The sequence below is a fragment of the Phyllobates terribilis genome, unplaced genomic scaffold (genome assembly GCF_046119375.1).
Source record: "Phyllobates terribilis strain yellow unplaced genomic scaffold, ASM4611937v1 Scaffold_1__5_contigs__length_1240528914, whole genome shotgun sequence".
In the NCBI taxonomy this organism is placed as follows: domain Eukaryota; kingdom Metazoa; phylum Chordata; class Amphibia; order Anura; family Dendrobatidae; genus Phyllobates; species Phyllobates terribilis.
In genome coordinates this window covers 1,074,831,427-1,074,856,093 of record NW_027362761.1, presented here as the reverse complement: position 1 = coordinate 1,074,856,093, position 24,667 = coordinate 1,074,831,427, and the positions used below count along the sequence as shown (strand labels likewise).

General features: G+C 41.5%; 1 protein-coding gene across 3 annotated transcripts in view; it reads right to left on the bottom strand.

The window, feature by feature from the left end:
• Positions 1–24,667, bottom strand: part of TEC (tec protein tyrosine kinase) — a 219,320-nt gene that overhangs the window by 65,605 nt on the left and 129,048 nt on the right. For all 3 annotated transcript variants that reach the window (XM_073645530.1, XM_073645528.1, XM_073645529.1), the window contains 3 exons: positions 12,912–13,101; positions 10,179–10,283; positions 8,018–8,099 (listed from right to left, as the gene is read on the bottom strand). In XM_073645530.1, coding sequence (XP_073501631.1) covers positions 8,018–8,099; positions 10,179–10,283; positions 12,912–13,049 — 325 coding nt within the window. In that variant the 5' untranslated portion in view covers positions 13,050–13,101. The remainder of the gene's footprint in view (positions 1–8,017; positions 8,100–10,178; positions 10,284–12,911; positions 13,102–24,667) is intronic.

The window sequence follows — 24,667 nt, the reverse complement described above, 5'->3', positions numbered from 1 at the left end:
TATATTTTACCACACTAGGCTGAAACATTTGCAATGTACTGTGCATATATACACATACAGTGAAGGAAATAAGTATTTGAACCCTTGCTGTTTTTGTAAGTTTGCCCACTGACAAAGATATGAACAGTCTATAATTTTAAGGGTAGGTTAATTTTAACATTGAGAGATAGAATCACATTGTGTAAATTAGATAAATTTATTTGCAGTGAGAAATACCGTGTTTTTCGGACTATAAAAGACGCACCGGACCATAAGACGCACCCTAAATTTTGGGGTGGAAAATAGGAAAAAAAATATTTTTTATAAGATGGGGTCCGTCTTATAGTCTGATTGGGTATCTTACCTGGGGCGTGGTGGAGCAGGAGGCAGGGTCCTTCAGGAAACCGGCCCGGTGGAAGTGGAGGAATGATGCGGACCCTGGATACCTGAAGCCGGTGCTCCAGCAGCTGTGAGTTGCGGTGATGGTGGAGCAGGATCACAGGTCCCTCCGTTCCCTGCCTCAGGATCCCGGCAGCAGAAGAGGTGAGATGTCGGTATCTGGCTGGGGCCTGTGGATCGGCTGGGGCCTGTGGACTTGCTGGGGCCTGTGGCCTGTGGACTTGCTGGGGCCTGTGCACCTGCCTGGGGCCTGGGGACCTGCTGGGGCCTGAGCACCTGCCTAGGGCCTGCGCACCTGCCTAGGGCCTGCACCTGTGAGCGGCGTCCAGCAGTGAAGCAGAGGAGCCGGGGCCTGTGCCGGGCTGTGAGCGGCGTCCGGCGATGTGGCAGAGCAGCGTGTGCGGCTTCCGGTGGCCATCTTCCTGAGGCTGTAATCTACAGGAAAATGGCCGCCGGAGTTCCCGGTCGGCGCATGCGCCGGCACAGGTGGCCATTTTCCCGTGGATCACGGCCTCAGGAAGATGGCCGCGCCCACTGGAAGCCACACACGCTTCTCTGCCGCACACCGCTCACAGCCCAGCAGAGGCCCCGGCTCCTCTGCCTCACCGCCGGACGCCACTCACAGCCCGGCACAGGCCCCGGCTCCTCTGGTTCACCACCCGACACCAGCCACTCCAGCACAGATACAGGCCCCGGCTCCAGCCGCATCTCACCTCTGCCGCCGCCAGAGGACCCTGCGATCCCCGCTCCACCACCACTGGTAAAGTAACGTTCGTTCGGACTATAAGACGCACCCCCCATTTTCCTTCCAAATTTTGGGGAAAATGTACGTCTTATGGTCCAAAAAATACGGTAAGTATTTCATCCCTCTGGCAAACAACACTTAAAACTTGGTGGCAAAACCCTTGTGGGCAAGCACAGCAGTCAGACGTTTTTTGTAGTTGATGATGAAGGTTGAGCAACTGTCAGGAGGAATTTTGGTCCACTCCTCTTTGCAGATCATCTCTAAATCATTCAGATTTTGAGGCTGTCGCTTGGCAACTTGGAGCCTCAACTCCCTCCATAAGTTTTCTATGGGATTAAGGTCTGGAGACTGGCTAGGCCACTCCATGCATTACTGTGCTTATTTTTGAGCCACTCCTTTGTTGCCTTGGCTGTATGTTTTGGGTCATTGTCTTGCTGGAAGACACAGCCACGACCTATTTTTAATGTCCTGGCGGAGGGAAGGAGGTTGTCACTCAGGATTTTATGGTACATGGCTCCATCCATTCTCCCATTGATGCTGTGAAGTAGTCCTGTGCCCTTAGCAGAGAAACACCCCCAAAAAATAATGTTTCCACCTCCATGCTTGACAGTGGGGACGATGTTCTTTGGGTCATAGGCAGCATTTCTCTTCCTCCAGACACTGCGAGTTGAGTTAATGCCAAAGAGCTCAATTTTTGTCTCATCTGATCACAGCACCTTCTCCCAACAACTCACAGAATCATCCAGGTGTTCAATGGCAAACTTCAGAAGGGCCTGCACATGTGCACTTGAGCAGAGGGACCTTGCGGGCACTGCAGGATTTTAAACCTTTAAGGCGTAATGTGTTACCAATGGTTTTCTTGGTGACTGTGGTCTCCGCTACCTTGAGATCATTAACAAGTTTTAGGCTGATCTCTCACCTTCCTCATGATCAAGGATACCCCACGAGGTGAGATTTTGCATGGTGCCCCAGATCGATGTCGATTGACAGTCATTTTGTATTTCTTCCATTTTCTTACTATAGCACCAACAGCTGTCTCCTTCTCATCCAGCGTCTTACTTATGGTTTAGTAGCCCATTTCAACTTTGTGCAGGTCTATGATCTTGTCCCTGACATCCTTAGAAAGCTCTTTGGTCTTGCCCATGTTGTAGAGGTTAGAGTCTGACTGATTGAGTCTGTGGACAGGAGTCTTTTATACAGGTGACTATGTAAGACAGCTGTCTTTAATGCAGGTAACGAGTTGATTAGGGGTATCTAACTAGTCTGTAGGAGCCAGAACTCATAATGGTTTGTAGGGAATCAAATACTTATTTCTCATTGCAAAATGCAATTAAATCTAATTCATAAAATGTGATTTTCTTGATTTTTTGGAGGAATATTTTATCTTTCAATGTTAAAATTAACCTACCCTTAAAATTATAGACTATTCATGTCTTTGTCAGTGGGCAAACTTACAAAAATAGCAAGGGATCAAATAATTATTTCCTTCACTGTATATACACACGAATATACAGTATATATATATATATATATTATATTAAAATGCTAGGTTTTTGTCATGTAAAAAAATGATACGAAGAAGAATCATTTCAGGACTTCTTCCACCCTTATTGTCACCTATAATCTGTACAAATCCATTGAGAAACAAACTGAAATTATTTAGAGGGGAAAATTCAAACAGAACTGAAATAATGTGGTTGGATAAGTGTGAACACCCTCTTCTAATTGGAGATGTGGCTGTGTTTGGAATTAGCTAATCACATTTAAACTCAAGTTAAATAGTTGTGTCACTATTCCGCCTATCAGTGTGTGAATGACTGTTCTGCAGTCCAATCTAGGGCAGGGGCATGCTGAGCTGTCAGTATGGTGATGGACAGCTCAGCCATCCAATGACAGTGTCAGTTTAGAGATCCAATCAGTGCCAGGGCTTCCTCCATGTGTCTCCTGTTCGGAGTAATTACATGGCCATTTAGCCATCTCTCTGTCTTAGATTTCTGCAAATTATAGCTTTATTCAAGTGGTGTGTGTTTGCTCTGTGCTCCTAGTCTTGTATTTTGATCTTTGCTGCTCGACATTGGATTTGCCTTAGACCATCTGTTTGCTTCATCCCTTTGTCGTGTTCTGCTACCTTCTTAGAATTCTGACCTCGGACTGTTTCCTGACTACGCCTTTGTCTCACCCATCTGTCTATGACGTACCCTCCAGGCTTTTGACCTCGAACCTCTAGACTACCCAGCCTCACGGCTTGTCTGTGAGTAGTGACTAGCGTCACTAGTAGTCAGTACACAACTCCCACCATTTACAATGATTCTAATTAACCCAATATCAAGTTTAGCTGTTCTTGTAGTATTTTCCTGACATTTTCTTAGGTATGTGTTACATCAAAAGCCATGGTCCGTAACCAGCTTATAACACAGCAAAGGAATCTCATTGCTGAAAGTCATCAGTCAGGAGAAGGGTACAGAAATGTTTCCAATGCATAAGGTATATCATGCAACACTGTGAAAATGGTCATCAAGAAGTGACTTAAGTTTGACACAACCGTGACATTACCTAGAACTGCAAGTCTTTGAAAAATTGATAAAAACAGGAAGGAAATTGGACCGAGACCCTGCCAAGGAAATTACAGAAACATTAAAGGAGCTGCAGGAATTTCTGGCAAGTACTAGTTTTGTACTGCATGTGACAACAATCTCACGTTTCCTTCATATGTCTGACCTGTGGGGTAGGGTGACAAGATGGAAGCCTTTTCTTACAAAGAAAAACATCCAAGTCCAGCTATGTTTTACCAAAACGTACATCAAGTCTACCAAAAGCATGTGGGAAAACATGTTATGGTCTGATGAGAACAAGACTGAACTTTTTTGCCTTAATTCCAAAAGATATGTCTGGCGCAAAGGCAACATTGTGCATCACCAAAAGAACACCATACCCACAGTGAAGCATGGTTGAGGCAACATTATGCTTTTGGGCTGTATTTTAGCAGCTGGAACTGGGGATTTAATCAAGGTGGAGGGAATTATGAACAGTTCCAAATATCAGTCAATTTTGAAACAAAACTTTCAGGTCTCAGCTGAAAATAAACAGGAATTTCACCTTTCAACATGAAAACAACCATAAGCATACCTCCAAATAAACAAAAAAATGGATTTGTGAGAAGACGATAAAAGTTATGAAAAGGCCTAGCCAGAACTCAGACTTAAATACAATTGAAAAATCTGAGGGTTGACCAGAAGGGGGCGCTGTACACAGGAGATGCCCTCGCAATCTGACAGATTTGAAGAGCAGGAAAATATTGCCAAATCTAGATGTTCCATACTGATAGACTCCTACCCAAAAAGATTGAATGCTGTCATAAATTCAAGGGGTACTTCAACAAAGTGTGTGTTTTAGGGTGTGCACATTTATGCAACCACATTATTTGAGTAAATGGTTTTTCTTTATCCACCCCAAAAGATTTCGGTTTAGCTTTTTATTGAATTGTACAAATTATTGGTGACTAGTGTTGAGCATTCCGATACTGAAATATCGGGTATCGGCCGATATTCGCGGTATCGGAATTCCGATACTTAATTCCGATACTTTTACAATATCGAATACCGGAATCGGAAGTTCCCATAATGCCTGCGCTCTGCAGTGTCTCTGAAGTATGACAAGCTGGATGGCAGCGCTCAGCTGAGATCCAGCCTGTCATCAGAATGCCATCCCAGCGTGGGAGAATTCTCCTGATCGTTTAAAAGCCGGCGGGCGGTAAAAAGCCGCCGGCTTTTAAACAATCACACAGCCCCATACTGCTTCCCCGCAGCCTCCCACCCCGATCCTCCGCTCCCCTCGCCACCTCCCATCCCGATCGTAAGTTAGGACCAGGCGGGGAGCGCAGCACCAAGGAGCGGGGAGCGAAGGACCCGGGCGGGGAAGCCGGCAGTGAAAAGACTTCACCGCCGGCTTTCCCGTTCTGTGCTGCGCTTTCCCGCCGGTTATTTCAAATGAACAGCTGAGGTATCAGGTGATGCTGATCAGCTGTTCATTTGAAGTAGACGCGGTACCTTCAGAGGGTTCACGTGAGTTCATGCTTGACTGCATTGCATGAACTCACATGAACTTTCCCACGGCCGCACAGGTCAGCCTCACCTCCCAGACGATCAGCCCGTCATGATTGGTGTGTGTGGGTGTCTGTGCGTGTGTCTGCGAGTGTGTGCGGGGTGTCTGTGCGATGTCTGCGGTGTCTGTGCGATGTCTGCGAGTGTGTGCGGTGTCTGCGAGTGTGTGCGGTGTCTGTGCGATGTCTGCGGGTGTGTGCCTTGTCTGTGCGATGTCTGCGGGTGTGTGCGGTGTCTGTGCGATGTCTGTGCGATGTCTGCGAGTGTGTGCGTGCAGGCAGACATAGGCCGATGTGACACTACTACTCCCATCGGCCTATGTCTGTCCCCCGTCCACTCGTGCCAGCAGTAGTTCCCATCAGCCTGATCCTGCTATTTAAATTGCCCTACTGTGTCCCCAATAAATTTTAAATACATTTCATTGGTGGCCAGTGGTTGCCTACAATAAATTAGTTCATACATTACCTGTCCCCGCCGATCGCCACCTAAAATAAAGTAAAAAATAAAAAACTACACCTATACTCACCTAGACACCTAATTCCCCAAAGCCATCGATCTCCTGTAATAAAATATAAAATAATAAACCACAACCTTATCCTTACCCCTCCGTAGTAGTCCACGAGTGTCCCACGATGATCTCCAGTTTAGAGCAGCCACATAGAATGTGACCGCTCTGAACCGCTGCCGCCACTAGAATGATGGGGCCATAAAGCAGCCCCGTCATTGCATAAGCGGGTTCGCCGGAGTTCAGGCAGCGCTGCTCCGGTTAGCTCCTTTACGTCCCTGCTGTATCGTGAGAAATTCCCACGGTACAGCAGTGCCGTAAAGGAGGTCTCCGGAGCTGCGCTGCCTGAATGCACTCCGGTGACCTCAGTCACTGGCTCCCGCTGCCGGGAGCGGACGTGTTCCCGGCAGTGTGAGCTTACAGCAGCCATGCACAGCTGTCACCATCTCCAGATGTGACAGCTGTGCATGGGAGATCAGCGCAGGAAACGTGGACAGGTAACTATTTTTTTTTAGTAAACTAAGAATTAAATAAAATGGTGTGTTTTATTTCAAATAAATTATTTTTTTCTGGGTGTAGTGTGTTTTTTCTTTTTAACACTTTGTAGGTTAGTAATGGGGGTGTCTTATAGACGCCCATCATTACTAACCTGGGCTTCATGGCAGCTGGCGCTGACATGAACCCCAACCCTATTACCCTCTGCCACCGCACCAGGGCAGCGTGGAAGAGCGAGGCTAAGTGCCAGAGTTGGCGCATCCTATGGATGCGCCATTTCTGGGGCGGCTGACGGCTGGTGTTTCTAGCCTGGGAGGGGGCCAATATTCATGGCACCCTTCCTGGGCTATTAATATCAGCCCCCAGCTGTCTGCCTAGCCTTTGCTAGCTATTAAATTAGGGGGGACCCAACGTCATTTTTTTGAGGGGGTCCCCCATTTTAATAGCTAGTAAAGGCTAGGTATTCAGCTGGGGGCTCATATTAGTAGCCTGGGAAGCTCCGTGGGTATTACCCCCTTCCCAGGCTTCAAACATCTGCCCCAGCCGGTGCTTAACCTCCGCTAGAGACTAAAATTACGGGGAACCCCACGCCAATTTTTTTTAAAATAAATCCTTTATTTTAACACTAAATGACAAGTACAGTAATCAACACTGTCACTGTACTTCATATATATGTGACTGACATGTTTCTATCTATCTAATCTATGTATGATTCTCTATTCCTTCTATTCTAAATTGTCGGGTACAGATGCTGAATTGCCGGCCGGCTTTTTTAAAAAGACGGTGCATGAAAACACTATTATATTTTTAAATAAATCCTTTACACTAAATGACAAGTACAGTAAGCAACACTGTCACTGTACTTCATATATATGTGACTGACATGTTTCTATCTATCTAATCTATGTGTGAAGCTCTATTCTTTCTGTTATAAATTGTCGGGTACCGGTGTATGCGCTGATGAATTGCCGGCTTTTCGCATAATACATTCTACATTATTCTTAGTTGTTTTACTTTATGTAGAATTAACCTACAAGGAAAGAAAGGGTTTATTTTCATTCCGATATTTGTGTCCCATTGACTTGCATTGGTTTCCGGTATCGGAATCGGCGATATCCGATACTTCTTGGGTATCGGTCCGATCCAATCCGATACGATATTTCCTGATATTGGAAAGTATCGCTCAACACTATTGGTGACATTAAAAGGTGGAAACACTTTTGAAGTGATTCTTCTTGGCATGATTTTTTTTTCACATGGCAAATACCTGTCTTTTTAACAGGGGTGTGTAGACTTTCTATATCCATTGTATAAAATAATCCTAAGTATCTTTCTTTACAATACACCTTAGTCCACATTTACAAAGTCTTGAATTTTTAAGCCAGTGCAAGAACATAATGTAGCCGGAGCAATTTGCACCAAATTTTATCATGAAGGCACTCATTTAGTGACTCTTACCTTTCAGTGGGGTAATAAAATATTTGTTTGCTTTGGGCATGTGTATATTTACTGCAAAATTTGCACCATTTCTGCCAATCATTGATATTAAATCTCCCATAAAATTACGTGTGCGTTGGAGACCACACAAACTTGATCAACTTTGTGAGCAAATTGTATTGCTAAAATTACATTCATCATCATGTGTTATTTTAGCTGCAGAATATACACCAAAATGTGACTGCTTCATAAACGTGGGCCTATGTGTCTAACTAAACACAACAAACAATCCAGGACTAATAACAAATACTAATGATTTTTATAAATCATCAATAAAGAGAACACTGTAAAGTTCACCTTTTTTCAGACTTTTCACCCATTGGGATCGGCTGTAAGCAGTAGGAGCGAATACATACAAAGTGTTCGTATCATAGATAATCTAAGAAATGGAGGAAGGAAATAAGATCATGAAGACCACAACACTCAGGACTTATTACAGGAAGTCAGCACTGGCCACAATTCCAGATTTACTAGAATGATATATGATGACCTGTACAGCATCATTGTGGAAACACTGAAATTAAATGTCCACCCTTGACCATTATTTAGGTTTCTTTTTTATCTCAATTTGTCCAAAAATAAAAGTGGATTACTCTTTTTAATTGTTCTATATCTCTGCATATTTACAGCTTATATTCCCTGCACAGACTAAAATTTAAAGGGGTTGTCCGGTACTTTATATTGATGGTCTATCCTTAAGAAAAGTCATCAATATCAGATCAGTAGGGGTGCAGCACCACTATACAGATCTGTCAATAGTGGCCACGGCCAACTACTCCACATCCATGCCTATGGGTGGATCTATACCCTGTTGCGGCCACTATACAGTTGACAGGGCTGTATAATTCGGCTCTGCAACTAATCACTTCCAGCAGCGCCGGCACCGAGAACAGCTAAACAGCGGTGGTGCCAGTTGTCACACCCCGACCTATCTGATATTGAGGACTTATCAAAAGGATAAGCCATCAATATAAAGTACTGGGCAACCCCTTTAATAGATAAATTCTGACTTGTAGCAGCCACTACTAGAGGGAGCTTAAAATCATATATTTTTATGCATTCAATTATAAATTTTCATATATTGAAGCCGATCATAAAAAAGTATGCAGTAAGCTACTAAACAGCCTAAGTGGTGGTTGCAGGCAAATTTTTGCCTTTTAACTACATGCTTAGATAAAAAAAATTGGAGTCATCTGTTAAAAAAAAATAATTTGAACAAAAAAATTATGTTATTCATTTATCTTGTTAAAGAGAACAAAAAAGCTTTTCCAAGGATCAAACTACTTTAATAAATAAAAGAAGTGATACTTACCTTCACTGATACTCTCCAGCTCCCTTTCCAATGATTACTCAGTCCCTGAAGGTCTCTACTTCGTGGTCCCATCTCAACACGACAAAAATGCCTGCTAATCATTGGTCACAACAGTGACTGGCTAAGCGGTGCCATTTCTGGAGTGTTGAGATAGATGTAAAAAATAGGATTAATCGAGGACCATGTGGATGACATTAGTGTGTGTGGGGAATGGGGGAGAGAATATCACTTTAATTTTCTTTTCAATCAGTCTGAGCACTTTCATTGGATTTAGAACCATATGATTATAACCATGATAGGCTAAAAAAACTAAGCTACGGATATGACAGCAAGGTGGCTCAGTGGTTAGCACTGCAGTGCTGGGGTCCTGGGTTCAAATCCCACCAAGGACAACATCTGCAATGAGTTTGTATGTTGTACCTGTGTTTGTGTGGGTTTCCTCTGGGTTCTCCTTTTTTCCTCCCACACTCCAAAGACATACTGATAGGGAATCTAGATTGTGAGCCCCAATGGGGAGTGATGATAATGTCTGTAAAACGCTGTGGAATTAATGGCGCTATATAAGTGAGTAAAATAAATAAATATGACCTAACCAGCCATTTATAATTTGGTGCAGAATTAAAGGGGTTGTCCACTACTTTTACATTAATAACTTACGATTATGATAATATAAGATCGGAGGAGGTCCAATGCTTCCTCTACCGTTAACAATAAGCTGCTATCACCTCCTGCAGTGGTTGGATGTAACAGTGTGTGGAGCAGAGCACCATGGCTCTGTACACGGTTTAGTGCTGAGTACAGGGCGCCGTTCGAGGTATATTGATAAGATCACTGGCGGACAGAGACAGAAGAGGCCTCTCGGCAAGAACAATATAGAGGCCCTTTGTGGTCCAATAGATCATCATAATGTACAATTACACATGTTTTGGAAGTGTAAATGGGCCCCCTTAGCTCTTGGGCCCCTGTGCAGCTGCACAAGTTGCACCAATGATATCTCCACCCCTGGATAAGATGGGAAAAATAGCAATTTAATTTTTAATTTTATGTCTGGGTGTGCATTACAATCCTTCACAAGATGTAACTATAGGGAGCACTTTGGTAATATGATGAAACAGGTACACAGACAGATAATAAGTGACCACATACCTGAAATGCATATTTATTTTGGCAGGGAACCTGGTCTGTTTCATTCTTTACAACTTCTACACACTTTATTTTGGTAATATCTACTGATCCTTTCTTGTTTCTCTTCTGCAAAAATAACATAATAAAGTAAGAACAAGAACACTGCAAAAATAGGTCATTAATCAAACCGGCCAAAACACGAGACATTACTAGGCCAATGCAAAGGGAAAAAAGATCCATGAAGTCTTCTGTGCCTTCCTATTAAAGGGCTTTCATATTTGTAGTAAAAGAACAGACTATAGGACCAAATTTGATTAATTTTGCGGCCATAAACACATTATCAGTATTTACAGCAGGTTATTAAAGGACAACTGTCAGCTGATTCATGCTACCCAAACCACGGACAGTGTGAATCAGAGCCTAACTGCACTATTGTAGCCAAGTATATATTTCTTAGAAATGCTCCGGTGTTTCAGAGCAAGTATGGATGGATTGAAGATCCGGCCAGGAACCATGGTCAGAGACGTGACTAGTCCACTGCCGCCCCCACACTGGTCAATAAGCTGGAGCAGAGCAGGAAGAAGCCGTCCGGGCCAGGGATGGACTAGTCTTGTCTCTCTCTATTTTCCCAGCTGGACCTTCAAACTATATTTACTCCGTCGTTTCAGAGTAAAAGATATCTGGATGCAATTGGGAAGGCAGGGTCTGATTCATTCTGCCCAAACCTATGGGAGTCCCACAAGCAGTGTAGCGCTTTCATAATCCCTCCTCTGGTGGCTGGGGCCTAGAAACCATTGTTCCCATCTCAGCCATGAAAGGAAGATGCAATAATAATTTTTTAATGCAAAAGCAGCCCTAGCAACATATTTTAATGAAACCCGAAAACCCCTTTAACATTGCTCTTCAAATTACAGGAGTGTGCGAGGTAAATCACCTGATTTCTAGTCCTGGGAGGTCAGTAAAATGTTGTGACAACATATAAGCACTTTCAGGGATTCTCAGTACCTTTTGTAGCTCACTTGGGTAACTATACACAACCCCAATCTCATGTGACCGACAGACACTGACGGACAGAATGGATTTGTGCTTGGCCAACCACAGCCTATGTTTTCTTTGATATCTAACAGACTGGTAGTTGCAATGTCAGCAAAGTATAATGAAATAATCCTACATTCTTCATACAACAATTTCCTTCACAGAAGACTTTCTATAGAACAGATCATATACTCTGTTTACTTCCAAGATTAAAGGCTTTTTGCACTTGTGCATCTGCTGTGGTTAGTCTCCAAGTTCTGAATCGTTTCCTTATCATCTTGTATGTCTGACCTCAGCATATTATAACTACCAGAATAGCAGCAATCCCTGTAGAAATCAAGTGAAAATCAGTAGAGCCCAAAATACATTCAAATTATCGCCTGATCCTAAAGGTTCTCATCGTTTTGCCCAGGAGCGTATCTAAGGGGGTTAGGAGGGGCATTTGCAAACAGCAGGGTGGCGCCATCGGACCATCTGATATGGCCATCCAAGGTGTCTGCCCAGCGGCTGCATTTTACCTCCCCTCAGCGTAGTGATTTCGCCATTCTCTGAGCCGGCTGTCAACATGACAGTCGGCTCAGAAAAGTTGTAGCACACCAGCATTCAATTATACTTGTGTCTGTTAGGTGCGAGTACAATTGAAGCCTGACTGTCGGCACTTCTGGGTCAGGGAGACATTATCAGCGTGATTAGGTCATCTGAGCATACTACTTGACATCACTCTCCAGTGCCGCATAGGCATGGTGAATGAACGGTAGAGAATGCGCTCCAATTGAGCAGAAAAAAAAAGAAAATGTATGTGAGGGGACAGTAGAGGAGGGGAGTGTTTGGAGAAATTTGCGTAGGGAAAATATGTGAGAAAACAGTATAGAGAACGAGCGAAGTATAAAACAAAGTATGGAGAGCAATGGGGAGAATGTGTGAGGAAACAGTATGGGAAATAGGGGGAATTCATGTGAGGTGACAGTATGGGAAATGGGGGGAATCTGTGTGAGGTGACAGTATGGGGAGCAATGGGGGAGAATGTGTGAGGAGAACGTATGGGAAACATGGTGGGGGGGGATTTGTATGAGGTGACAGTATGGGGAGTTGGGGGGGATGTGTGATGAGAAAGTAAGAGCTGCAGATGCTCTCTGACTTCCTCCAAATGTCTGATTTGACCAAGTAGGGGAGAGTGAGGCGGCTGCTGATTGTTATCTCATATGAGCCCTTGAGCCAATGTCATGCGAGCCCTGGGAATGGGCTGTGGAGTCGGTAAGCCAAACCTCCAACTCCAACTCCTCAATTTCCATGACACAGACTCCGACTCCATGACTCCGACTCCCTCATACATGGCTCATGCTTAAGTGATAAATTTACTGTAACACAGATTCATCTCAGCTAAAAGTCTAGACCTTAGATAAGGAATAGGACAGACATTTATAACTTTCCCAAATTCTTATGAAAAAATATTTCCCACAAACTGCACTGAACTATTGTACCCAATTTATTATATATTTTAGGAGTCGGAGTCGGTCCATTTTATACCAACTCCGACTCCACCAAAATAGACACAGACTCCGACTCCACAGCTCTACCTGGAAAGCCAGTGTCGACACCAGAGTATAGCTGCTATTGTTTTATAAAGGGTGAACATAGTGATTGAGGAGCGGTTGTCCAAGTAGTGAACACCCCCTTTAAATTTTCTATAATAAAATTGATATATCAGTATCCCCTTACCTCAGAACGTCCTTCATAATAGGTGAGCTTGGACTTAGTGAGCACAAAAATCCTTTCCTTGTAGTTTAATGGAGATGTCCTCTTCTTCTGCTGTGATCTTTTAATGAGAGTTTCTTCAAGAATTACTTCTGAATTCATGTCAGCTTCCTGTTCACTAGTCTCCCTGCCATTGAATATTAAGGACTGTAAACTGAAAAAAAAGAAAAATTATTTTGTAAATCAAAGCATATTAATATCACTGTGTTTTAGAAATGGTTACATAAACAGTATGAAATATATTGAGGTGGCAACTGTGGGGGGGGGAGAAGAATCATGCTGTTGAATTTCAACATGTCCAGTCAGAGAAATGGAGATGTGCAAGTTTGGTCCAATTTGAGGATGAAAAAAAAGATGATACATAGATCCAATCAATGTTTCATCTGTTCACTGGTGGCTAGGTGCTTTGAAAAGCTCCATTTTTTTCCAGCCTTAGGGCTCATTCACAAGTCCATTTTTGCAGAGGAGTGCTATCTGTTTTTCACGGGTAGCACTCGTACCTATAGTAGTAAACAGACGTTTGGTAAAAACAGCGGAGACATGTCCGATTTTGATCCAAGTGTCAGATTGAAATCGGTAATACAAGTCTAAGGGCCTGTGAAAAAAAAAATCGCATTCTATTTCATCAGGTTTTGGCACAAAAAACGGTGAAAAACTTGACACCTGCGTTTTTGGTGCAATTTTCAGCGTTTTTTCACTACCCATTACTTCTAATGGGTGAAAAACGCTGAAAAAACACTGAAAGAAGTGACATGCTCTATTATGCAAAAAAAACATGAAAAGCACAAAATACTGATCAAACAAAAACCATGATGTGTGCGCATGAGATTTCTGGAATCTCATAGACTTTGCTGGTACTGTAAAACGCAGCTGAAAGTTTGCATAAAAAAAGGATCAAAAAAACGCTGAAAAAAACGCAATGTGTAAACATAGCCTAAGGGTTTCCTTTTCCACAGCCGTTATCTACATTACAGAATGAACATTCTCACTTCTCTACCACTGAGAAACCAAGTGAATTTGTTGCAGACGTTGCAGGAACAATTTCTGGACTTTGTAATATTGTATTCATTCGGTACATGTTCATACTCGTGTCATGCTTTTATTTTAAGATTAACTATTTTTAATGTATTAATAAGAAAAACTTTTTGAATCCTAAAAGCATCAGACGTTTCACGTTCCCGGCAAAACTCTGCTCTTGGCAGAAAAAAACAATATGATCACAATGGGGCATATTCATCACCTAAGTGCACCAGAATTCTGCCTTAATTTACTCCCACAAAAATTATCTTTCATGATTTCACCATATTCATGATGTGTTATAGACGTTTTTATGACTTGTCCGGCTAAAAAAGAGGGTGTGGCTGAAAAGGGGGTGTGTCTTATTAGAGAAACGGGCGTGGCCTAACATGTCAGCGATTTTTCTTGTAAATAAAAAAAAGTACTAGGTCCAAGTTAAAAATAGACAAAAAAGTTTTAGAGGTTTTTTTTACTGTGTGGAATAATATATCTGATTGTTATTCTGGTCAACCAAAGAATACAAATCCAATTAAAAAAGTCTATGTATTAGGGGTGGCCTGTACCTGGGAGGGGAAAGGGAAAACAATGTCAAAGTGTACATAACAAGAGACTTTTTTCATCACATTTTCAAAATGCATTAAAACCAAATGTGTATTTATTGCTAATTTCCTGGTTTTCTAATGCAGTTTTTAGACAAGTGGTTTTATAAATTAAACAGATTTATATTAAATGTTTCATCTGTAAATCTTCCATGTTCAGCATGTACACCAACTTAAAATTAATGGTGCTTTAAAAATAAATAAGTGATGTCTGCAACATTTATAAGGCTATGTGCCCACGTTGCAGAAATGAAGCAGAAAATTTCTGCTTCATTTCTGCAAGTCCTTTCCTGGAAAAACGCATGCTGAATTCACCACGCGTTTATTGCGCGTTTTTCGTGCGTTTATCGCACGTTTTCCACATGCGGAATTGCCTTGCGTTTTTTAATGCATTGCACAAGGCAATTCCGCTTGCGGAAACGCAAAATTAATGGACATGCTGCGGATTTTTGGGCGCAGCATAAACGCTGCAGAAAAATCCGCAGCATGTGCATAGAAATTGCGGAATCCCCTTGGGGACCATGGGGTGCGGATTACCTAGCGTTTCACAAGCGTTTACGCTGCGGAAATTCCGCAGCATATACGCTTGAAAAACGCTACGTGGGCACGCAGCCTCAACAGGGGTTGACTCCCCAGGACAACCCCTGACCAAATAGGCATAAAAAGGCATACAAACACCATAGACTGATGTCACCAGTCACTATGAGGTGACAGCAGTTGATCCTGCGCCAAACATACTGCACAAATATAGTGAAGATTGACATCTAAAATAAGAGAAATCTCAGATCCCAGCCGTTTAATAAATTAAATTCACTGATCTGAATCAGTTTACTGAACTAAACACAGCCAGCAGCACACAATATATATGTACCCCAAAAATGGCAAAAAAATTAGCCAAAAGTTAGAATTTGCCCTACCCTACAAAACAAAAACAAAAAAATTTACACCTATAGCTAAATAAAATAAAAAAATTCTACTGTTTGGGGCTAAATATGTCAAATATTCTTGATAAAATTATGGTATGTAAACATCTGCTCTTTTTTTGCAAAGCTTTTGTAATTGGAGCTCTGTGGTTTTATAAAATCTCAGCATATTTGGCACAATACTGCAAAGCCGCTTATGTTTTACCACCACAAGACCCCCTTAATGATTGCCAATACGCCTTTTTACTGATCTAAGAAAAAAAGAGAATATCATCGCCTGACGGATGGAAATTAAGCTTTTATCAGCCGTATACTAAAGCGGACATGCTTCTGCATCAGCCATGATTGATGTTGGCACTGATCCTGGACATTTAACCCCCCCCCCCCCCAAGATTTTGCTGCCAATAGCAACAAAGGTATCTAGCTGATTAAAAGAAGGAGGGGTCTCCTTCAATCCCATCGACACTCCAAGGTCCTGGGACTGATCATATGTTCACAACATTTTAGTGGTACAAAAAGATAATTTTGAAAAATGTTACATTAAAAAAACTGTTTCAGAATCACTGGGACATGTTGAAACATTACAGATTTGAAAACTATGGCTTGGTCATTCAGGGGTTTAATAATAATTAAAAAAAACAACAAGCATAAACTTAATCTTAATCTGAAATTTAGCTATGGCATGAGGAGACTACTAGTTAAATGGGTTGTCCACTACTAGGACAACCCCTTCTTGAACTAAATGTTTGGCCTCAATAAAATTAAAAAAAAACGTATACTCACCTATTGTGCTGGCGCCGTTCCAGCAGTGTTAGCACTCGCGGTCCTGGGGGTGTGATGAATGGAATGACACGTGAGCCCGGCGTCCAATCAGCGCTGGTGTTACTGTCTCCTTCTTTGGACAAATAGAACATGAAGAGGAAGTCCGGACCGCTGCTGATCCCGAACCCCTTTAAAGTTTTACATAGTGTTTAGACACTTCTTTCTATAACATAAATTTAAGGTCCCATTATTAACCTGAAAATATGGGGTTAATCTGTAAATTAATAGCGTTCTGACACCATGCGGCGCCGGCACTGAGACACCCGCTGCCAGGAGGAAATTAACTTTATTCCCCCATTCAGCTTCCAGTCTTAAGGGTGGCAACAGCATGGTTTCAGTCAATGCTCTGTGTATAGAGCGTGGCAGCTGAAGCCACGCCCCTGAAAAAACTGACTGACAGCAGCACAGCATTAGGGCCGGCTGTCAGTGAGTGCCAGGGGAGTTTACAGCCGCCGCTCTCTATATACTGAGCGGTGACGGAAATAGTGCTGGCATCACTTCTCGACTGGAACCCGAATGCTTGCAGGGGGAATAAAGTTCATATCCTCCCTGTAGCAGGGCTTTCAGTGACGGCACCGCACATACAGTGTCAGAACGCTATTAATCTCCAGATTAACTCCATATCTGCTGGTAACTAGGGTTAGTTTACATGACAGGTTCCCATTAAAAGCTTTTACAGAATTCTGGTGTGAAAGCTTTGATGAATCGGGCGCTTAGTCTACTGCTCCTCTGCACCAGTGCTTCTCAAACCTTTTCTAGTAGGTTGCACCGGGCTGATCAATGGGACACCTGGGCCTTTCTTTGTGTGGAGGAACGCTATGGCAAAATTATAAATATTGCTTAATTTACCTTTTAGGCTGCATGCCCATGATCAGGAATAGCAGCGTTTTGGGTTCAGCGTATTATTGCTGTGTCTACATTGCAAGCACAGTGAATGGGATTTATAGAAATCCAATGCCCACTGTGCTTTTATTTAACGAATGTCAATACATGCGGTAAATCCGCATATTATCTAAACACAAGTGCTGTAATTAGAGAGTAGCGTTTTGGACACAGCGAAAATACGCTGCGTCCAAAATGTGGCTATTCCTGATTGTAGGCACATAGGCTTACTTGTCTGCTATAAAACAGACCAAAGCAGTGTGATCTGTATATGGTCATTTAAAGGAGTTTTTTGGGTTTACATGCACATTGTCTACTTACTACATGTGGTGAAGGGGATTGAAGTGTTGTACCATTCACTTCAATAAGATATCTCTGCAGTACCCTTCAATGCTGCTACAAAGTAGATGACATGCAGGTAGAGAGCACCATGTAAATATTGAAGCTGCAGCGTTTGCGCAAACGCTATGGACCCTTCACACAGCTTATCTGCATACAATGCTGACAGTCGGATCCCCATCAATTTATTACTGATGGTCTATCCTGGGTACAAGTCATCAATATTCTGATCCTAAGAAACTTATATTCAGGCTTAGCACCAATGGCACCGAGAGCTGTAAATACAGCCCTGTTTGTCTCCTAAACTCTGAGTAATGTTAAAATAAGAAGAAAACGAGTTATGAACCAGGGATTACAAATAAAGGGGGCAACTTATCACTTCTCTAAAAGCTGACTCTTCAGAAACGTATGGGTGCCTCACAGCTCCAGATGCTGTGCTATAGACAATGTTGGAGGTTCTCACTCTACATTTGACTTGCAGTTTAGGGGAGTGCCTACAACACCGAGGAATAGTCAGTAATATGATATGTATGTGTCAGTAATATGATATGTATGTGTCAGTAATATGATATGTGGAAGTAATATGATATCTAAGTGTCAGTAATGTGATATGTAAGTGTCAGTAATATATGTACAGTACAGACCAAAAGTTTGGACACACCTTCTCATTTAAAGATTTTTCTGTATTTTCATGACTATGAAAATTGTACATTCACACTGAAGGCATCAAAACTATAAATTAACACATGTGGAATTATATACTTAACAAAAAAGTGTGAAACAACTGAAAATATGTCTTATATTCTAGGTTCTTCAAAGTAGCCACCTTTTGCTTTGATGACTGCTTAGCACACTCTTGGCATTCTCTTGATGCGCTTCAAGAGGTAGTCACCGGAAATGGTCTTCCAACAATCTTGAAGGAGTTCCCAGAGACGCTTAGCACTTGTTGGCCCTTTTGCCTTCACTCTGCGGTCCAGCTCACCCCAAACCATCTCGATTGGGTTCAGGTCTGGTGACAGTGGAGGCCAGGTCATCTGGCGTAGCACCCCATCAATCTCCTTCTTGGTCAAATAGTCCTTACACAGCCTGGAGGTGTGTTTGGGGTCATTGTCCTGTAGAAAAATAAATGATGGCCCAACTAAACGCAAACCGGATGGAATAGCATGCCGCTGCAAGATGCTGTGGTAGCCATGCTGGTTCAGTATGCCTTCAAATTTTGAATAAATCCCCAACAGTGTCACCAGCAAAGCACCCCCACACCATCACACCTCCTACTCCATGCTTCACGGTGGGAACCAGGCATGTAGAGTCCATCCGTTCACCTTTTCTGCGTCGCACAAAGACACGGTGGTTGGAACCAAAGATCTCAAATTTGGACTCATCAGACCAAAGCACAGATTTCCACTGGTCTAATGTCCATTCCTTGTGTTCTTTAGCCCAAACAAGTCTCTTCTGCTTGTTGCCTGTCCTTAGCAGTGGTTTCCTAGCAGCTATTTTACCATGAAGGCCTGCTACACAAAGTCTCCTGTTAACAGTTGTTGAAGAGACGTGTCTGCTGCTAGAACTCTGTGTGGCATTGACCTGGTCTCTAATCTGAGCTGCTGTTAACCTGCGATTTCTGAGGCTGGTGAGTCGGATAAACTTATCCTCAGAAGCAGAGGTGACTCTTGGTCTTCCTTTCCTGGGGCTGTCCTCATGTGAGCCAGTTTCTTTGTAGCGCTTGATGGTTTTTGCAACTGCACTTGGGGACACTTTCAAAGTTTTCCCAATTTTTCGCACTGACTGACCTTCATTTCTTAAAGTAATGATGGCCACTAGTTTTTCTTTACTTAGCTGCTTTTTTCTTGCCATAATACAAATTCTAACAGTCTATTCAGTAGGACTATCAGCTGTGTATCCACCAGACTTCTGCACAACACAACTGATGGTCCCAACCCCATTTATAAGGCAAGAAATCCCACTTAATAAACCTGACAGGGCACACCTGTGAAGTGAAAACCATTTATGGTGACTACCTCTTGAAGCTCATCAAGAGAATGCCAAGAGTATGCAAAGCAGTCATCAAAGCAAAAGGTGGCTACTTTGAAGAACCTAGAATATAAGACATATTTTCAGTTGTTTCACACTTTTTGTTAAGTATATAATTCCACATGTGTTAATTCATAGTTTTGATGCCGTCAGTGTGAATGTACAATATTCCAAGTCATGAAAATACAGAAAAATCTTTAAATGAGAAGGTGTGTCCAAACTTTTGGTCTGTACTGTATGTGTCAGTAATATGATATCTAAGTGTCAGTAAAATGTTATGTAATTGTCAGTAATATGACATGAACTGATTTCTCTCTGCTGAAAGTTCTAACAAGGAAAACTTATATTAGTGGCAAAAAAAAAAAAATTTCTCTTTTTACTGCAAATTATTATATGTAAAAGTTGGCATCTCTAGCAGTGTCTAGGAGGCCTGTATTTCAGAAAAGGTTCCTAAAAGATCGTTTTAGGAAAACTATAGTGATTGCAGCTAATATTGACAAAATGATTACGTTTTTAATTTTAACTTTTCTTTCCTATTTAAAGGGACCTTTCATGCTCCAGCGTTTCAGATAACAGGGTTAGAAGAAATTTTCCCAGTACTTCTCTAGGTGATTGACAGGTCTCTTGCTGTAGGAGAGACCTGTCAATCACCTGGATCTGCTGTGAGAGAAGCCAGCCGGGGGCGGCTTCAGATTAATCTTGTCGATTCCTATGATCTCCAGATCTTCTAACTATATCTTTTGTGAAACATTGGAATGTTTCAGGGAAAAATATATCTTGCTGAAATTGTGCAGCTAAGATCTGATTCCTGCTGACCATGATTTGGGCAGCATTAATTGGGTCACAGGTTCCCTTTAACATTGTGGGAAAATGTAACAGTACTTCTGAAAACAAGAAAATCTTCAGCATCTAGTAAATATCTGGATATTTTCAAGCCTAAGAGAACATGATTTGCATGGAACAACTGAGCTCTGACCTTGCAGCTCCACAAGCAGATATGTCAGATATTGTTGATTTGCTCTAACTCGTATGCAAATGTCAGATATTGTTGTTTTGCTCTAACTCGTATGTAACATGACAAAGGTGCATTACATGTACATAACTTACTACAGTAACAGAATCATCTCTTACAGATTTGCACACACTATTTTCATATAACACTTAAGGGTTAAACCAACATTTAAACATAAGTATTCTTTTGCAGATTTACCGCATATGAACACACCCTAACCACATTACCAACAAATCAATGCTCCAAAAAACCCATGTAGATTAGCCATTTTCCATTTTTTCTTTAACCCTTAAATCACCACCATTATGGCTTTTTGCAGCGGACATGAAAAGTTTTTATTCCTCAACATCCGCAAATAAAAAATGTTAAAATACCATATTTAATTAATTATTACTTTAAAAAAAAAAAAAAAAAAAAAACACTCGGTCTACGCTTTTCAAGCCCATACAAGGTCCTTAGTCATAGTATAGAATTATAGCTATGATTAATGGCCCTGTGTGGGCTGGAAATGCATGGGACAAGTGTTTCTCTTCATGATTGTTGAATTAATTTTTACAGTCATTAATTAAATATGGTATGTTAACACTTTCTATTAGCTGATGATGGAGCTATTCACCTCCTACTTTACCCATTACTTGGGAACCGACCCACGGCTTTGTATGTGTGTACCGCACCCAATAAGCTACTATTCTGCTATTGATACCTTGAATTGGTGAGCTGATGAATTTGCTTTCTCTATATGTCCATCTTATTCCTCAGAACCATCTTTTTACGGCGCTGAGAAATAAAAATGAAGCACTCCAGAGGTATTGCATTGTGTATAGACCAGCGGTGAATGTGTAAAAACTTAGTCCCATATTGAGACTAAGAAAAGAAAAGTTAAAAAAATTAAAATGAAAAAAAATAACCTAAAAAAAAAAAAAAGCATGGAAAAATAGTTTTAACATTTAAGAAAAATAAACAAAAATATACACATAATATGTATCACTGCATAGGAACGACTAGAGCTGTAAAAAATGTCCCATTATGTAACCTGTAAGGTGAACACTGTAAAAAGGATGAACAAACAAAGCAAAAATACTGTTTTCTCATTATAATACCTAAAACCTCATTCAGACACCTGTAATTTTTCACTTTTGTATAATCACAGAGTGCCGCTCATCTGTGTTCTGGATCAGAGTTTCATCAGTATTTGGTGAGTGTCAGTTTTTACCATCAGTGTTTTATCAGTGTTTTTCACTGATGGAAAAATAAATAAATTGCAAAACTTCTCCTATCCATTAGGGCTCACTCCCACTTGCAATTAAATTGGACGATCAGCGCCAGCAGTGGACAATGATGAGAGTAGTATTCTGCTCCTGCTGTGTCCAAAAGCTGTAAAAATAAGAATAAAATAAAAAAATCCTTATACTCACCTGTCCTAAGGGTCCCCCGCTGTAATCCATCTGACCGCTCACGCCGAGGAGCCGGGGAGAATGATGCGCTGTAGCGAGAGGGCCTCTGTCCTCTGCTGAGCTCACCGAGCAGTGTCCAGTCACTCACTGAGCTCAGTGCTGGTCAGGGGCCCCCTCACTGGAGCGAGTCATTCTCCCCAGCTCCTCGGTGTGAGCGGTCAGATGGATTATAGTGGGGGAACTTGGGACAGGTGAGTATAAGTTTTTTTATTTTATTCTTATTTTTACACCATTACACAGTGGGAGCAAAATACTACTCTCATCATTGTCCCTTGCTAGCGCTTATTGCAGCGCAAGCAGGGGACAATGATGAGGGCAGAATTCAGCAACCAGCGCTTGGGAACAGCGCTAACTGTCCCCCCTCTATTCCTAGGCACCTGTACATGTCAAACTGATGACACGCGGATGTCATCCGTGTGTCAGTGTGTGGGACATTTTTTGGCCCATGTTGCAAGAAAAAAAACTGACATTTGAATGGGTCTCCATGTGTCAGTGACTCTAGTACATGTGGAAACTGTCACAACACATACTGGAAACACTGATGTGTGAAAGAGGCATAAGGGAAACAGCTTTCAAAAAAATTGTGATCTGCGGTTTATTTGTCCATTCTGCTGTTCAAAAATATCTTCGAAAAATGTGATTCAAACAAAATCCCTGATAGAACCATTCACTATAAAGTGGCAGGTGGAGGCACTTTGGATTTTCTTGCCTCTGTTCTTACTGTATTCCGTCTTTTTAGACAAATACAAAAGCATTTTCGACCAGAGTTATGTGTTTGCCTAAAAAGACAGGACACCACTGGAACAGAGACCACACAAAGTCCAACCAAAGTGACTCCATCTGCCTCATTATAGGGAATAGTTCCTGCGGTGGTGCTGTCTGAATACGATTTTTTGAGGAATTTAGAAGGAAACTCCAAAGTAAGTGTTGAGCATAGAGTACAGGATAAATGTGAATATAGTCTTAAAATCAATGAGAACATGTTATGTACTCCAAAATGGTCCCAATAAAAACAAGACCCAACTCAGGTCTGTTGTGTTAATGAAAATAGGGGGTTTCAGGAAGAACAAGCTGGGCACATTGTATTGGGCACCAAAATGACAATTGCAATTTTCACTCTGCAAAATCAACTATTTGCTTATTTCTAAAAAATACCTGTACAGTCGAAATAGTCACTCCACCTATAGATTACTTCCCTGAAGGTATGATTTCCTAATTAGGGTAATTTGTAAGCAGTTTCTGCTGTTCTTTCAGGGGCTCTACAAATGGCACCAAGAAACTATTCCAGCAAAATCTGAGCTCCAAGAGTAAATAAAAAGCTCCTTCTTTCTGAGCACTATTGTGTGCCCAAATAGTAGTTTCTGAGAAATTGCATAACAAATTGTGGGAACCATTTTCTTTTACCCCTAGTGAAAATGAAAAATTTGGGGCTAAAGTAACATTTAAGTGGAAAAATATAATTTTTCAATACATTCATTCCACTTAATTCCTGTAAAGCTCCTGAAGGTTTTTTAAAAATTCCAGACTGAAGTTTTGAATGCCTTTGAGGGGCCTATATATTTGAAAAAAACTCAGTCATTTAAAAAATGACTAGGTCACTAAAAACAAACAGATTTTGAAAATTTTCTTGAAAAAATAAAAAATTGCTGCTAAACTTTTAAACATCCTAACTTCCTCACAAAATAAAGTGTTTGAAAAAATAATGCCAATATTAAGGAAACATACTGTATGTTAAATACTATATATTAATTTTCTTGTGTAGTATGACTATCTCGATTAAGGGTATCAAAAATGGAAAGTTTTAAAAACGCTTAAAATTCCAAAAACTTTCATTAAATTTCAGATATTTTCATAAATAAAAGCAAAACCTTATCAATCCAAATTTACCACTAACAAAGTACAATCTGTAGTGAAAAAGCCATCTCCGAATCACTGAGATATGAAGAAGTGTCCTAAAATTACTACCATATAAAGTGTTACGTGTCAGAATTCAAAAATGGTGGCTATGAAACTTGGCACTCAGGTATAATGAAGAAACAGAAATTTTATTCTATAACTGCAATCCAGAATGAGAAAGATGTTTCAGTCCAAATTTAAAAATGGGGCTTGGTCACTAAAGGATAAAGCTGAGCGTTTTTTCATGCAAACCTTCCAAATGTCCAATACGCTTGAGACCAGTGTCAGACTGAAGAACATTATGTCCACCAGAGGACTTGATTCTGAGGGCCCACCTTTCATGTATACAAAAGCAATGCATTATCATTAAAGTGGTTTTTCGGAGTGGTATAGCCATAAAATACACAATGTTAGCATTCGGATCTGCTTCCTGATTTGATCTGTTACCACATGATTGTTCAGATACTGTTGAAATCCAGATGTTGGAACTAGGTTCTCCTCCACTCAAGAGCCCCATAGCAGCTGCAAGGTTTGCTCTATAAACTCTCCTGAAGGAGAAGCCAGGGCCTACCTAAGAATTCTCCAGTTGTTTGGTGGGCCAGTCCAACCCTGCTTGAGACTACAAAGTAAGGCCATGGCCCCACTGTCAGTATTTGATCAGTATTTTTTCAGTCAGTATTTTTTCTCAGGAGTGGGAGCCAAAACCAGGAGTGGATGATAAATACAGAATTGGTGACTTGTTTCTATT